Raw genomic sequence first — 16001 nt, 5'->3', positions numbered from 1 at the left:
TTATATATTGATGAATAATTTGGAGGGAAACTAAGAAACATCTTATATATTGATGAATAATTTGGAGGGAAACTAAGAAACATCTTATATATTGATGAATAATTTGGAGGGAAACTAAGAAACATATTATATATTGATGAATAATTTGGAGGGAAACTAAGAAACATATTATATATTGATGAATAATTTGGAGGGAAACTAAGAAACATCTTATATATTGATGAATAATTTGGAGGGAAACTAAGAAACATCTTATATATTGATGAATAATTTGGAGGGAAACTAAGAAACATCTTATATATTGATAAATAATTTGGAGGGAAACTAAGAAACATATTATATATTGATGAATAATTTGGAGGGAAACGTATGTATTCGACACATTAAATCAGACACAGATCTTACCGTCTTTTCAGTTTCTGCATTTCCGAATGTGTCTGATAATTTCCCTTCCGTCCCTAAGCCCTTGTCCTTATATGGGGGCGGCAGGCCGCTAGTGGCGGTCTATATAGCACCGGCGGGGGGACAGGGGTGTCACTTTCCAGAAGGACAGTCGGACAGCCAGCCAGCCGCATCAACCCCCCTCAGGTACCATGCTTTCTGGGTTATTCGATTCGCTCTGCATACACATAGAAACTTCAGAAACATTTACAGGAAAGACCAACTTGTGTAGTTGTCAATTTAATGTTTCTTTTGCTTTGGCATTCTCAACTCTAGCCTTGTAACTTTGTTTGCTTATGTTCTATGACTGATAAACCTGATAAACTTTATAAACAGGTCTACAATGAATACATTCATTTTCATTTTAGCGTTTGGGATTGAAGCCATCGGATATGTTCTTAGACATTGCAACTGTTAGAAACATACAGTGTAGCCTAGTTCTCATGCGTCTGCGATTGAATTCGTTTTTCATCTTTTCAGTTTTTGTACACAAACCTCCTCCTGTGTGTTTGTAGACGAATGACGACGTGATGACCTTCAGCTGAGGACTCTAATAGTTCATGTGTTGTAAGCAGGCCTAGAATAAACTCAAATTATTAACTTGACTGCTACTCTCTGCAGATGGATCTGACCTATACTACAGCCTGTATAGTAAAGCCTGAATATTGATTTAGGCATATACATTTATGACCAGCATGCAATTAAATATTGTAGCGGGATGACTTTAATTCACTTCCACATTTGCAGCGCATTTGATCGTAGTCCAGGCCTACACTACATCTAACAAAGAGAGATAGTTTGCAGGATGTAGCCTATAGCATCGGAGGAGGAGCAGGACACTGTTACACAATCTCCCGATAAAGTGCCGGCCAAAGTCCGTCTCACAATCACTGTCGGGCACCGAGCCGGTTCAGTTGCGTCACTGTGATGCTCTTTTGATATTTCTGTGTGACGTTATACTTCCTCCTGACCATCTAATCTATTCAAACATTCTGTATCCAGGCAGTTACCAAGCACGCACTCGCTTTGATTCCTCGCAGGTCACAGTTGGTGTTGGGTGGAGTTATTGGGCAGCTGAGCCTTTAGCGACTGTTGCCTGCTGTCATCTAACAGGGAGAGTGAGAGAGACCAGTGTGCTGTCATCTAACAGGGAGAGTGAGAGAGACCAGTGTGCTGTCATCTAACAGGGAGAGTGAGAGAGACCAGTGTGCTGTCATCTAACAGGGAGAGTGAGAGAGACCAGTGTGCTGTCATCTAACAGGGAGAGTGAGAGAGACCAGTGTGCTGTCTTTGTGTGCAGGACATGCATGTTGTTGTTTCAGCCTCTCTTGCATCTCTACACTCTTAGAAAAAAGTACTCCAAAGTGTTCCGCAGCTGTCCCCATAGGAGAACCCTTTTTGGTTCCAGGTAGAACTCTTTAGTGTTCCATGTAGAACCAAAAGGGGTTTAGTTTCTCCTAGGGCTGACCCCATTTAGTTTCTCCTAGGGCTGACCCCATTTAGTTTCTCCTAGGGCTGACCCCATTTAGGTTCTCCGAGGGCTGACCCCATTTAGTTTCTCCTAGGGCTGACCCCATTTAGTTTCTCCTGGGGCTGACCCCATTTAGTTTCTCCTAGGGCTGACCCCATTTAGTTTCTCCGAGGGCTGACCCCATTTAGTTTCTCCGAGGGCTGACCCCATTTAGTTTCTCCTAGAGCTGACCCCATTTAGTTTCTCCTAGGGCTGACCCCATTTAGTTTCTCCTAGGGCTGACCCCATTTAGTTTCTCCTAGGGCTGACCCCATTTAGTTTCTCCGAGGGCTGACCCCATTTAGTTTCTCCGAGGGCTGACCCCATTTAGTTTCTCCTAGGGCTGACCCCATTTAGTTTCTCCTAGGGCTGACCCCATTTAGGTTCTCCGAGGGCTGACCCCATTTAGTTTCTCCTAGGGCTGACCCCATTTAGTTTCTCAGAGGGCTGACCCCATTTAGTCTACTGGTCAATAGGCTGCTGGTCGACCAAGATTTTTTTTAGTAGCAGTAGCAAAAAAATAAAAATAATAATCATGACGCCTGATGGTCGGTAATCTGTTTGTTGACTTGGCTTTCAAAGACCTTAGAAAAACAGGGTAGGATAGATATAGGTCTGTAACAGTTTGGGTCTAGAGTGTCTCCCCCTTTGAAGAGGGGGATGACCGCGGCAGCTTTCCAGTCTTTAGGGATCTCAGACGATACAAAAGAGAGGTTGAACAGGCTGGTAATAGGGGATGCAACAATTTCGGCAGATAATTTTAGAAAGAGAGGGTCCAGATTGTCTAGCCCGGCTGATTTGTAGGGGTCCAGATTTTGCCGCTCTTTCAGGACATCAGCTATCTGGATTTGGGTGAAGGAGAAATGGGGGAGGCTTGGGTGAGTTGCTGTGGGGGGTGCAGGGCTGTTGATCGGGGTAGGGGTAGCCAGGTGGAAAGCATGGCCAGTAGAAAAATGCTTATTGAAATTCTCAATTATAGTGGATTTATCGGTGTTGACAGTGTTTCCAAGCCTCAGTACAGTGGGCAGCTGGGAGGAGATGCTCTTATTCTCCATGGACTTTACAGTGTCCCAGAACTTATTTGAGTTTGTGCTACAGGATGCAAATTTCTGCTTGAAAAAACTAGCCTTAGCTTTCCTAACTGCCTGTGTATGTTGGTTCCTAACTTCCCTGAAAAGTTGCATATCGCGGGGGCTATTCGATGCTAATGCAGAACGCCACAGGATGTTTTTGTCTTGGTCGAGGGCAGTCAGGTCTGGAGAGAACCAAGAGCTATATCTTTTCCTGGTTTTTTTTTAATGAATGGAGCATGTTTATTTAAGGTGAGGAAGGCACTTTTAAAGAATAACCAGGCATCCTCTACTGACGGGATGAGGTCAATATCCTTCCAGGATCCCGGGCCAGGTCGATTAGAAAGGCCTGCTCGCTGAATTGTTTCAGGGAGCGTTTGACAGTGATGAGTGGAGGTCGTTTGACCACTGACCCATTACGGATGCAGGCAATGAGGCAGTGATCGCTAAGATCTTGGTTGAAAACAGCAGAGGTCTATTTGGAGGGCAAGTTGGTTCGGATGATATCTATGAGGGTGCCCTAGTTTCTCCTATGAAAACAGCCAAAGAACACAGCCCTAGTTTCTCCTATGGGAACAGCCAAAGAACACAGCCCTAGTTTCTCCTATGGGAACAGCCAAAGAACACAGCCCTAGTTTCTCCTATGGGAACAGCCAAAGAACACAGCCCTAGTTTCTCCTATGGGAACAGCCAAAGAACCTATTTTGGTTCCAGGTTGCACTTTTGTTTTTAGAGTGTAGTACAGTCTCTACTAGCAATCCAGTCCTCTCAAAGCAACAGGGTGAATGGTGTGTCGTGCAGCAGGTTTGTGTGTAGAATGAATGAAGATCAGGTACATTTAGAAGAGATTTGGGATGTGGGTTTTAATGTTGATGTGGCAGAGTCTCAGGGAGAGAGGCAGAGTCTCAGGGAGAGAGGCAGAGTCTCAGGGAGAGAGGCAGAGTCTCAGGGAGGGAGGCAGAGTCTCAGGGAGGGAGGCAGAGTCTCAGGGAGAGAGGCAGAGTCTCAGGGAGGGAGGCAGAGTCTCGGGGAGGGAGGCAGAGTCTCAGGGAGGGAGGCAGAGTCTCAGGGAGGGAGGCAGAGTCTCAGGGAGAGAGGCAGAGTCTCAGGGAGAGAGGCAGAGTCTCAGGGAGAGAGGCAGAGTCTCAGGGAGGGAGGCAGAGTCTCAGGGAGAGAGGCAGAGTCTCAGGGAGGGAGGCAGAGTCTCAGGGAGAGAGGCAGAGTCTCAGGGAGAGAGGCAGTCTCGGGGAGAGAGGCAGAGTCTCGGGGAGGGAGGCAGAGTCTCGGGGAGGGAGGCAGAGTCTCAGGGAGAGAGGCAGAGTCTCAGGGAGAGAGGCAGAGTCTCAGGGAGAGAGGCAGAGTCTCAGGGAGAGAGGCAGAGTCTCAGGGAGAGAGGCAGAGTCTCAGGGAAGGAGGCAGAGTCTGAGTCTCAGGGAGAGAGGCAGAGTCTCAGGGAGAGAGGCAGAGTCTGAGTCTCAGGGAGAGAGGCGGAGTCTCAGGGAGAGAGGCAGAGTCTGAGTCTCAGGGAGAGAGGCGGGTCTCAGGGAGAGAGGCAGAGTCTGAGTCTCAGGGAGAGAGGCAGAGTCTGAGTCTCAGGGAGAGAGGCAGAGTCTGAGTCTCAGGGAGAGAGTTAGACAGACATAAAAGATAACTCAAGAACCAGATAGGAAATGTAATCTCAAATGTTCTGAATGTTGAGTGTGTGGGGGAGGGCCGGTGTGTGTGTATTAATAGACACACTGTATTGCGTACTGTAATACAGTAATGCCATGGCCAACAATAACATCGAGTGAAAGGTCACACTGAAGCCTCTAGTGAATCTACAGAAAGGTCAAATTAAAAGGTTAGAGATTCAACAGGCTCTAGACCTCTTCACACACACTGCTAACAACACACATAGCTCAGCACGTATACACACACACACACACACACACACACACACACACACACACACACACACACACACACACACACACACACACACACACTGCTAACAACACACATAGCTCAGCACGTATACACACACACACACACACACACACACACACACACACACACACACACACACACACACACACACACACACACACACACACTGCTAACAACACACATAGCTCAGCACGTATACACACACACACACACACACACACACACACACACACACACACACACACACACACACACACACTGCTAACAACACACATAGCTCAGCACGTACACACACACACACACACACACACACACACACACACACACACACACACTGCTAACAACACATCTAGCTCAGCACGTATACACACACACACACACACACACACACACACACACACACACACACACACACACACACACACACACACACTGCTAACAACACATCTAGCTCAGCACGTATACACACACACACACACACACACACACACACACACACACACACACACACACACACACACACACACACACACACACACACACACACTGCACGTAACCAGGTAACTATACTACACTAACCTACGTAACCAGGTAACCATACTCCTGTGACCTCACTGCTCTCTGATAGGCTAGCTGTGTGTGATGCTTGTAGGAGGAAGCACAGTGTGGAGAGTGGGACAGATTCCACTGTGATGCAGACATGAAGCTACCCACACAGTGGCTAAGCTACCTACACAGTGGCTAAGCTACTCACACAGTGGCTAAGCAACCCACACAGTGGCTAAGCAACCCACACAGTGGCTAAGCTACTCACACAGTGGCTAAGCAACCCACACAGTGGCTAAGCAACCCACACAGTGGCTAAGCTACTCACACAGTGGCTAAGCAACCCACACAGTGGCTAAGCAACCCACACAGTGGCTAAGCTACTCACACAGTGGCTAAGCAACCCACACAGTGGCTAAGCAACCCACACAGTGGCTAAGCTACCCACACAGTAGCTAAGCTACCCACACAGTAGCTAAGCAACCCACACAGTGGCTAAGCAACCCACACAGTGGCTAAGCTACTCACACAGTGGCTAAGCAACCCACACAGTGGCTAAGCTACCCACACAGTAGCTAAGCTACCCACACAGTAGCTAAGCAACCCACACAGTGGCTAAGCTACCCACACAGTAGCTAAGCTACCCACACAGTGGCTAAGCTACCCACACAGTAGCTAAGCAATCCACACAGTGGCTAAGCTACCCACACAGTAGCTAAGCTACCCACACAGTGGTTAAGCTACCTACACAGTGGCTAAGCTACCCACACAGTAGCTAAGCTACCCACACAGTAGCTAAGCAACCCACACAGTGGCTAAGCAACCCACACAGTGGCTAAGCTACTCACACAGTGGCTAAGCAACCCACACAGTGGCTAAGCTACCCACACAGTAGCTAAGCTACCCACACAGTAGCTAAGCAACCCACACAGTGGCTAAGCTACCCACACAGTAGCTAAGCTACCCACACAGTGGCTAAGCTACCCACACAGTAGCTAAGCAATCCACACAGTGGCTAAGCTACCCACACAGTAGCTAAGCTACCCACACAGTGGCTAAGCTACCCACACAGTGGCTAAGCTACCTACACAGTGGCTAAGTCAGGTCACACACACACAGTGGCTAAGCTACCTACACAGTGGCTAAGCTACCTACACAGTGGCTAAGCTACCCACACAGTGGCTAAGCTACCCACACAGTGGCTAAGCTACCCACACAGTGGCTCAGCTACCCACACAGTGGCTAAGCTACCCTAAGCTACCCACACAGTGGCTAAGCTACCCACACAGTGGCTAAGCAACCCACACAGTGGCTAAGCTACCCACACAGTGGCTAAGCTACCTACACAGTGGCTAAGCTACCCACACAGTGGCTAAGCTACATACACAGTGGCTAAGCTACCTACACAGTGGCTAAGCTACCCACACAGTGGCTAAGCTACCTACACAGTGGCTAAGCTACCTACACAGTGGCTAAGCTACCCACACAGTGGCTAAGCTACCTACACAGTGGCTAAGCTACCCACACAGTAGCTAAGCTACCTACACAGTGGCTAAGCTACCTACACAGTGGCTAAGCTACCCACATAGTGGCTAAGCTACCCACACAGTGGCTAAGCTACCTACACAGTGGCTAAGATACCTACACAGTGGCTAAGCTACCTACACAGTTGCTAAGTCAGGTCCCACACACACAGTGGCTAAGCTACCTACACAGTGGCTAAGCTACCTACACAGTGGCTAAGCTACCTACACAGTGGCTAAGCTACCTACACAGTGGCTAAGCTACCCACACAGTGGCTAAGCTACCTACACAGTGGCTAAGCTACCTACACAGTGGCTAAGCTACCTACACAGTGGCTAAGTCAGGTCACACACACACAGTGGCTAAGCTACCCACACAGTGGCTAAGCTACCTACACAGTGGCTAAGCTACCTACACAGTAGCTAAGCTACCTACACAGTGGCTAAGTCAGGTCACACACACACAGTGGCTAAGCTACCTACACAGTGGCTAAGCTACCTACACAGTGGCTAAGCTACCTACACAGTGGCTAAGCTACCCACACAGTGGCTAAGCTACCTACACAGTAGCTCAGCTACCCACACAGTGGCTAAGCTACCCACACAGTAGCTAAGCTACCCACACAGTGGCTAAGCAACCCACACAGTGGCTAAGCTACCCACACAGTGGCTAAGCTACCTACACAGTGGCTAAGCTACCCACACAGTGGCTAAGCTACCTACACAGTGGCTAAGCTACCTACACAGTGGCTAAGCTACCTACACAGTGGCTAAGCTACCCACACAGTAGCTAAGCTACCCACACAGTGGCTAAGCTACCCACACAGTGGCTAAGTCAGGTCACACACACACAGTGGCTAAGCTACCCACACAGTGGCTAAGTCAGGTCACACACACACAGTGGCTAAGCTACCCACACAGTGGCTAAGCTACCTACACAGTGGCTAAGATACCTACACAGTGGCTAAGCTACCTACACAGTGGCTAAGCTACCCACACAGTGGCTAAGCTACCTACACAGTGGCTAAGCTACCCACACAGTGGCTAAGCTACCTACACAGTGGCTAAGCTACCCACACAGTAGCTAAGCTACCTACACAGTGGCTAAGCTACCTACACAGTGGCTAAGTCAGGTCACACACACACAGTGGTCACACACAGAGGTGTACATACCGACTACAGTACAGATTGCTAGGAGAGTGGAGACTGACCTGAATTTTGATTGGCTGACAGCAACAGAGTAAATCTGAAGGTCAATATAATAGTTGATTATTCATTTTTTCCCGTTCCCTCCTATCTCTCTTCTCTCTCCTTCCCCCTGTCCCCTCCTATCTCTCTTCTCTCTCCTTCCCCCTGTCCCCTCCTATCTCTCTTTCTCTCTCCTTCCCCCTGTCCCTTCCTATCTCTCTCTCTCTCTCTCCTCCCCCCTGTTCCCTCCTATATCTCTCCTTCTCCCTGTCCCCTCCTATCTCTCCTTCCCCCTGTCCCCTACTATCTCTCTCTATCTCTCCTTCCCTCTGTCCCCTCCTATCTCTCTCTATCTCTCCTTCCCTCTGTCCCCTCCTATCTCTCTCTATCTCTCCTTCCCCCTGTCCCCTCCTATCTCTCTCTATCTCTCCTTCCCCCTGTCCCCTCCTATCTCTCTCTCCTTCCCTCTGTCCCCTCCTATCTCTCTCCCTTCCCCCTGTCCCCTCCTATCTCTCTCCCTTCCCCCTGTCCCCTCCTATCTCTCTCCCTTTCCCCTGTCCCCTCCTATCTCTCTCCCTTTCCCCTGTCCCCTCCTATCTCTCTCCCTTCCCCCTGTCCCCTCCTATCTCTCTCCCTTCCCCCTGTCCCCTCCTATCTCTCTCTCATTCCCTCTGTCCCCTCCTATCTCTCTCCCTTCCCCCTGTCCCCTCCTATCTCTCTCTCATTCCCTCTGTCCCCTCCTATCTCTCTCCCTTCCCCCTGTCCCCTCCTATCTTTCTCTCACTCTCTCCCCCTCATCTCTTTCTATCGCTCCTCTCTAGTCAGGATGTCTATCACTAAGATCCATGCCCGAGAGATCCTCGACTCCAGAGGAAACCCCACCGTGGAGGTGGACCTCTACACCGCCAAAGGTGCACACAATGTTTACATAAAAACATACTGTACCACAATGTTGTTCACCGACCCAGCAGTTTAACCTCTCTGTGTGTTCAGGCCGTTTCAGGGCAGCCGTGCCCAGCGGTGCCTCTACTGGTGTCCATGAGGCTCTGGAGCTGAGAGATGGAGACAAGTCACGCTATCTGGGAAAAGGTGAGTTATGTCTCTCTGGGATCTGTTGAACTGGTCTGATCTAGCTCTCTGGGATCTGTTGATCTGATCTGCCTCTCTGGGATCTGTTGATCTGGTCTGATCTACCTCGCTGGGATCTGTTGACCTGGTCTGATCTAAGTCTCTGGGATCTGTTGACCTGGTCTGATCTACCTCTCTGGGATCTGTTGACCTGGTCTGATCTAAGTCTCTGGGATCTGTTGATCTGGTCTGATCTAAGTCTCTGGGATCTGTTGACCTGGTCTGAGCTACCTCTCTGGGATCTGTTGACCTGGTCTGATCTAAGTCTCTGGGATCTGTTGACCTGGTCTGATCTAAGTCTCTGGGATCTGTTGATCTGGATGAGAGATACTCAAATCTAGACCATAAGTCCAGTTCCACTTCTGATTTTAATTTCTACCTGCTAGTTAATTGCAGTCACCTGGTGCGGTACTAGACTAGAGGGTAGAGGTACTGGACTAGAGGGTAGAGGTACTGGACTAGAGGGTAGAGGTACTGGACTAGAGGGTAGAGGTACTGGATTAGAGGGTAGAGGTAGTAGACTAGAGGGTAGAGGTACTAGACTAGAGGGTAGAGGTACTGGACTAGAGGGTAGAGGTACTGGACTAGAGGGTAGAGGTACTAGACTAGAGGGTAGAGGTACTAGACTAGAGGTACTGGACTAGAGGTACTGGACTAGAGGGTAGAGGTACTGGACTAGAGGGTAGAGGTACTAGACTAGAGGGTAGAGGTACTGGACTAGAGGGTAGAGGTACTAGACTAGAGGGTAGAGGTACTGGACTATAGGGTAGAGGTACTGGACTAGAGGGTAGAGGTACTAGACTAGAGGGTAGAGGTACTAGACTAGAGGGTAGAGGTACTAGACTAGAGGGTAGAGGTACTGGACTAGAGGTACCTGTATTGTCCTCAAAGCGAGCAAAGAAGTTGTTTAGTTTGTCTGGGAGCAAGACATTGTGGCCCGCGACGGGGCTGGTTTTTAGGTACTGGACTGTAGACTAGAGGTACTGGACTGTAGACTAGAGGTACTGGACTGTAGACTAGAGGTACTGGACTATAGACTAGAGGTACTGGACTATAGAGTAGAGGTACTGGACTATAGAGTAGAGGTACTGGACTAGAGGGTAGAGGTACTGGACTAGAGGGTAGAGGTACTGGACTAGAGGGTAGAGGTACTGGACTGTAGAGTAGAGGTACTGGACTAGAGGTACTGGACTATAGAGTAGAGGTACTGGACTATAGAGTAGAGGTACTGGACTATAGAGTAGAGGTACTGGACTATAGAGTAGAGGTACTGGACTATAGACTAGAGGTACTGGACTATAGAGTAGAGGTACTGGACTATAGAGTAGAAGTACTGGACTAGAGGTACTGGACTGGAGGTACTGGACTAGAGGTACTGGACTATAGAGTCAGGTTTGATCATCCCTGGAGTGGACTGATCGGTTTCTCTGTGATCTAACAATGTGTTCTATCTATTTAATATCTAATCATCTTTAAAATCTTTTAAGGTACCGTTAAGGCAGTGGACTGATCGGTTTCTCTGTGCTCTAACAGTGTGTTCTATCTCTTTAATATCTTTAAAGGTACCATTAAGGCTGTGGATCATGTAAACAAGGACATCGCTGCCAAACTGATTGAGAAGAAGTTCAGTGTTGTTGACCAGGAGAAGATTGACAAATTCATGCTGGAGTTGGACGGAACTGAGAACAAGTGTATGTCTCTTCTCCTTTGTCTTAATTGACATTCAAATTTCGAGTACTTAAGCCCAATTTAAACCTTCTGCTTCTATCGAACGTCCCATCAGCACAGGATTCCTTGTCTGCGTCCACCCATCTCCTAGGAAAAGTGTCCTGCTGACGCGTAGAGTCCGTGCAGACGGGAGCGGGCTTTTGATAATGCATCCTGTTGTTCAAATTAAATGAGGCTTTACACTGTCAAAGTAAACTCTTAGCAGTATGCATATTCACACAGTCTCCTCCCCTTCCACCTGCCCCCTCACCCTCCTTTCTCTTCCTGCCCCCCTCTCTTTCCTGCCCCCCCTGTCCTTCCTGCCTCTTCCTGCCCCCCTCCCACCTGCCCCCTCATCCTCCTGCCTCTTCCTGCCCCCTCACCCTTCTGCCTCTTCCTGCCCCCCTCCCACCTGCCCCCCCATCCTCCTGCCTCTTCCTGCTCCCCTCTCTTTCCTACCCCCCCTCTCCTTCCTGCCTCTTCCTGCTCCCCTCCCACCTGCCCCCTCACCCTCCTGCCTCTTCCTGCCCCCCTCTCTTTCCTGCCTCCCCCTCCCTCTTGCCTCCCTCACACCCCCTGCCTCATGCCTCTCCCCCTCCTGTAGCTAAGTTTGGAGCCAATGCCATCCTGGGTGTGTCTCTGGCGGTCTGCAAGGCAGGAGCAGCAGAGAAGGGAGTGCCCCTGTACCGTCACATCGCTGACCTGGCCGGACACAAGGACGTCATCCTGCCCTGCCCCGTGAGTAAACCTTTAACCTTTTGACTCTTTCCCCTGCCCCGTGAGTAAACCTTAAACCTTTTGACTCTTTCCCCTGCCCCGTGAGTAAACCTTAAACCTTTTGACTCTTTCCCCTGCCCCGTGAGTAAACCTTAAACCTTTTGACTCTTTCCCCTGCCCCGTGAGTAAACCTTTAACCTTTTGACTCTTTCCCCTGCCCCGTGAGTAAACCTTAAACCTTTTGACTCTTTCCCCTGCCCCGTGAGTAAACCTTAAACCTTTTGACTCTTTCCCCTGCCCCGTGAGTACACCTTTAACCTTTTAACTCTTTCCCCTGCCCCGTGAGTAAACCTTAAACCTTTTGACTCTTTCCCCTGCCCCGTGAGTAAACCTTAAACCTTTTGACTCTTTCCCCTGCCCCGTGAGTAAACCTTTAACCTTTTGACTCTTTCCCCTGCCCCGTGAGTAAACCTTAAACCTTTTGACTCTTTCCCCTGCCCCGTGAGTAAACCTTTAACCTTTTGACTCTTTCCCCTGCCCCGTGAGTAAACCTTTAACCTTTTGACTCTTTCCCCTGCCCCGTGAGTAAACCTTTAACCTTTTGACTCTTTCCCCTGCCCCGTGAGTAAACCTTAAACCTTTTGACTCTTTCCCCTGCCCCGTGAGTAAACCTTTAACCTTTTGACTCTTTCCCCTGCCCCGTGAGTAAACCTTAAACCTTTTGACTCTTTCCCCTGCCCCGTGAGTACATATGCCTTCATATTTACTACCTTTATACTTGATGTACAGTATATTGTCAGCTTTGGAAATGAAAAATAAATAAAATGGGTAGCATATCAAACTAGAAATGACATTTCCTAAAGAAAATATGTCTGCTTGCCTGCCCTCTCTCCAGGCCTTCAACGTGATCAACGGTGGTAGCCATGCTGGTAACAAGCTGGCCATGCAGGAATTCATGATCCTGCCCATCGGAGCGGCTAACTTCCACGAGGCCATGAGGATCGGAGCTGAGGTTTACCACAACCTGAAGAACGTGATCAAGGCCAAGTACGGAAAGGATGCCACCAACGTAGGTGATGAGGGCGGCTTCGCACCCAACATCCTGGAGAACAACGAGGGTAAGAGCTTATAGGGCACCCTTGTGGACCTGCACCACAGGGACTATTACTATACGTGGTGGCATCCTTTCTCTTGTGGACCTGCACCACAGGGACTATTACTATAGGGCACCCTTGTGGAGCTGCACCACAGGGACTATTATAAAGGGCCCCCTGGCGGAGGTGTGTGATACTTTAACCCTTTCTTCTCCCTCCAGCTCTGGAGCTCCTGAAGTCAGCCATTGAGAAGGCCGGTTACCCAGACAAGATCATCATCGGCATGGACGTGGCTGCCTCGGAGTTCTACAAGGCAGGAAAGTACGACCTGGACTTCAAGTCACCTGACGACCCTGCCAGGTACATCACCGGGGATCAGCTGGGAGATCTGTACAAGAGCTTCATCAAGGGATATCCCGGTATGTAGAGAAACACAGGCACACACACACTGTATATACACCCTTCCTCGCTAACTCCTTCGCTCCTCTCCAGTCCAGTCAATTGAGGATCCCTTCGATCAGGATGATTGGGCTGCATGGTCAAAGTTCACCGCCGCCGTCGACATCCAGGTGGGTCCAGTCATTGTTTGTTTATCTTCAGCTCTTCCTATATCTATAGGGGTCTAACTCTGTGTGTTCCTGTATCTATAGGGGTCTAACTCTGTGTTCCTATATCTATAGGGGTCTAACTCTGTGTGTTCCTATATCTATAGGGGTCTAACTCTGTATCTATAGGGGTTTAACTCTGTGTGTTCCTATATCTATAGGGGTCTAACTCTGTATCTATAGGGGTCTAACTCTGTGTGTTCCTGTATCTATAGGGGTCTAACTCTGTATCTATAGGGGTCTAACTCTGTGTGTTCCTGTATCTATAGGGGTCTAACTCTGTGTGTTCCTATATCTATAGGGGTCTAACTCTGTGTGTTCCTATATCTATAGGGGTCTAACTCTGTATCTATAGGGGTTTAACTCTGTGTGTTCCTATATCTATAGGGGTCTAACTCTGTATCTATAGGGGTCTAACTCTGTGTGTTCCTATATCTATAGGGGTCTAACTCTGTGTGTTCCTATATCTATAGGGGTCTAACTCTGTATCTATAGGGGTTTAACTCTGTGTGTTCCTATATCTATAGGGGTCTAACTCTGTATCTATAGGGGTCTAACTCTGTGTGTTCCTATATCTATAGGGGTCTAACTCTGTATCTATAGGGGTCTAACTCTGTGTGTTCCTATATCTATAGGGGTCTAACTCTGTGTGTTCCTATATCTATAGGGGTTTAACTCTGTGTGTTCCTATATCTATAGGGGTCTAACTCTGTGTGTTCCTATATCTATAGGGGTCTAACTCTGTGTGTTCCTATATCTATAGGGGTCTAACTCTGTATCTATAGGGGTTTAACTCTGTGTGTTCCTATATCTATAGGGGTCTAACTCTGTGTGTTCCTATATCTATAGGGGTCTAACTCTGTATCTATAGGGGTCTAACTCTGTGTGTTCCTATATCTATAGGGGTCTAACTCTGTATCTATAGGGGTTTAACTCTGTGTGTTCCTATATCTATAGGGGTCTAACTCTGTGTGTTCCTATATCTATAGGGGTCTAACTCTGTATCTATAGGGGTCTAACTCTGTGTGTTCCTATATCTATAGGGGTCTAACTCTGTATCTATAGGGGTTTAACTCTGTGTGTTCCTATATCTATAGGGGTCTAACTCTGTGTGTTCCTATATCTATAGGGGTCTAACTCTGTATCTATAGGGGTTTAACTCTGTGTGTCCCTATATCTATAGGGGTCTAACTCTGTATCTATAGGGGTTTAACTCCGTGTGTTCCTATATCTATAGGGGTCTAACTCTGTATCTATAGGGGTTTAACTCCATGTGTTCCTATATCTATAGGGGTCTAACTCTGTGTTCCTATATCTATAGGGGTCTAACTCTGTATCTATAGGGGTTTAACTCTGTGTGTCCCTATATCTATAGGGGTCTAACTCTGTATCTATAGGGGTTTAACTCCGTGTGTTCCTATATCTATAGGGGTCTAACTCTGTGTTCCTATATCTATAGGGGTCTAACTCTGTGTGTTCCTATATCTATAGGGGTCTAACTCTGTGTGTTCCTATATCTATAGGGGTCTAACTCTGTGTTCCTATATCTATAGGGGTCTAACTCTGTGTGTTCCTATATCTATAGGGGTCTAACTCTGTATCTATAGGGGTCTAACTCTGTGTGTCCCTATATCTATAGGGGTCTAACTCTGTATCTATAGGGGTCTAACTCTGTGTGTTCCTATATCTATAGGGGTCTAACTCTGTGTGTCCCTATATCTATAGGGGTCTAACTCTGTATCTATAGGGGTTTAACTCTGTGTGTTCCTATATCTATAGGGGTCTAACTCTGTATCTATAGGGGTTTAACTCTGTGTGTTCCTATATCTATAGGGGTCTAACTCTGTATCTATAGGGGTTTAACGCTGTGTGTCCCTATATCTATAGGGGTCTAACTCTGTATCTATAGGGGTTTAACTCTGTGTGTTCCTATATCTATAGGGGTCTAACTCTGTGTTCCTATATCTATAGGGGTCTAACACTGTGTGTCCCTATATCTATAGGGGTCTAACTCTGTGTGTCCCTATATCTATAGGGGTCTAACTCTGTGTGTCCCTATATCTATAGGGGTCTAACTCTGTGTGTCCCTATATCTGTAGGGGTCTAACATTTTAGCGTAACCCATGGTGACAGCCAATACAAAACAGTTCTACACATGTTGCAATGGGGCGGAGAGAAACATGTTCTGTTTTACATCACAGTTCCTGCAGTTCTACACACTTTGGCAAAGGGTTTAGGCAAATGTTTGCAGTTTCTAATATATTAACTGATCAATGGGCCTCACCCCGGTCGGTAATTCGACCATGCTTACTACAAGTTTAGATAGCTGGCCGAAGTGGCAATTTTCGCATGAAAATCTTGGTGAGCAAACCATTTTTTTTTTTTGATGCATGCCAGCAAAGCCACTACACAACACTAAACTATGCATTAATTGCACTGTAACGGTGACAAACGGTGCCCACAAACTGTTAGGGCCGACATAAAGCTGTCCCAACGACAGAGTTTTATTTTCAGCACCATGCAGCGAAACATTACCACTGCTA

General features: G+C 47.9%; 1 protein-coding gene across 2 annotated transcripts; it reads left to right on the top strand.

The window, feature by feature from the left end:
* Positions 1-481: 481 nt before the first annotated feature.
* Positions 482-13494, top strand: LOC120049534 (beta-enolase). 2 transcript variants are annotated; one of them, XM_038995781.1, is made up of 8 exons: positions 482-588; positions 9029-9118; positions 9201-9296; positions 10898-11026; positions 11647-11780; positions 12655-12877; positions 13075-13272; positions 13346-13494. In XM_038995781.1, exons 2-8 carry the CDS (start codon positions 9034-9036, stop codon positions 13477-13479), a joined length of 999 nt encoding a protein of 332 aa, XP_038851709.1. In that variant the 5' UTR covers positions 482-588; positions 9029-9033; the 3' UTR covers positions 13480-13494. The 2 variants fall into 2 exon arrangements, with proteins under 2 accessions (XP_038851709.1, XP_038851710.1); XM_038995782.1 differs by having other exon boundaries at positions 532-588; positions 9033-9118.
* Positions 13495-16001: the final 2507 nt, after the last annotated feature.

Source organism: Salvelinus namaycush, chromosome 6 (genome assembly GCF_016432855.1).
Source record: "Salvelinus namaycush isolate Seneca chromosome 6, SaNama_1.0, whole genome shotgun sequence".
Classification (NCBI taxonomy): Eukaryota; Metazoa; Chordata; class Actinopteri; order Salmoniformes; family Salmonidae; genus Salvelinus; species Salvelinus namaycush.
The sequence above is the reverse complement of the archived record's forward strand: the minus strand, read 5'-3'. Positions and strand labels throughout refer to the sequence as shown.

Bases quoted from the DNA above. Each gene is read 5' to 3' on its own strand.
- LOC120049534 (XM_038995781.1), top strand. From the start codon at position 9,034: ATGTCTATCACTAAGATCCATGCCCGAGAGATCCTCGACTCCAGAGGA. The intron at 9,119-9,200 runs GTGCACACAATG...CTGTGTGTTCAG, and splicing joins GGACCTCTACACCGCCAAAG to GCCGTTTCAGGGCAGCCGTG. The intron at 11,781-12,654 runs GTGAGTAAACCT...CCCTCTCTCCAG, and splicing joins ACGTCATCCTGCCCTGCCCC to GCCTTCAACGTGATCAACGG.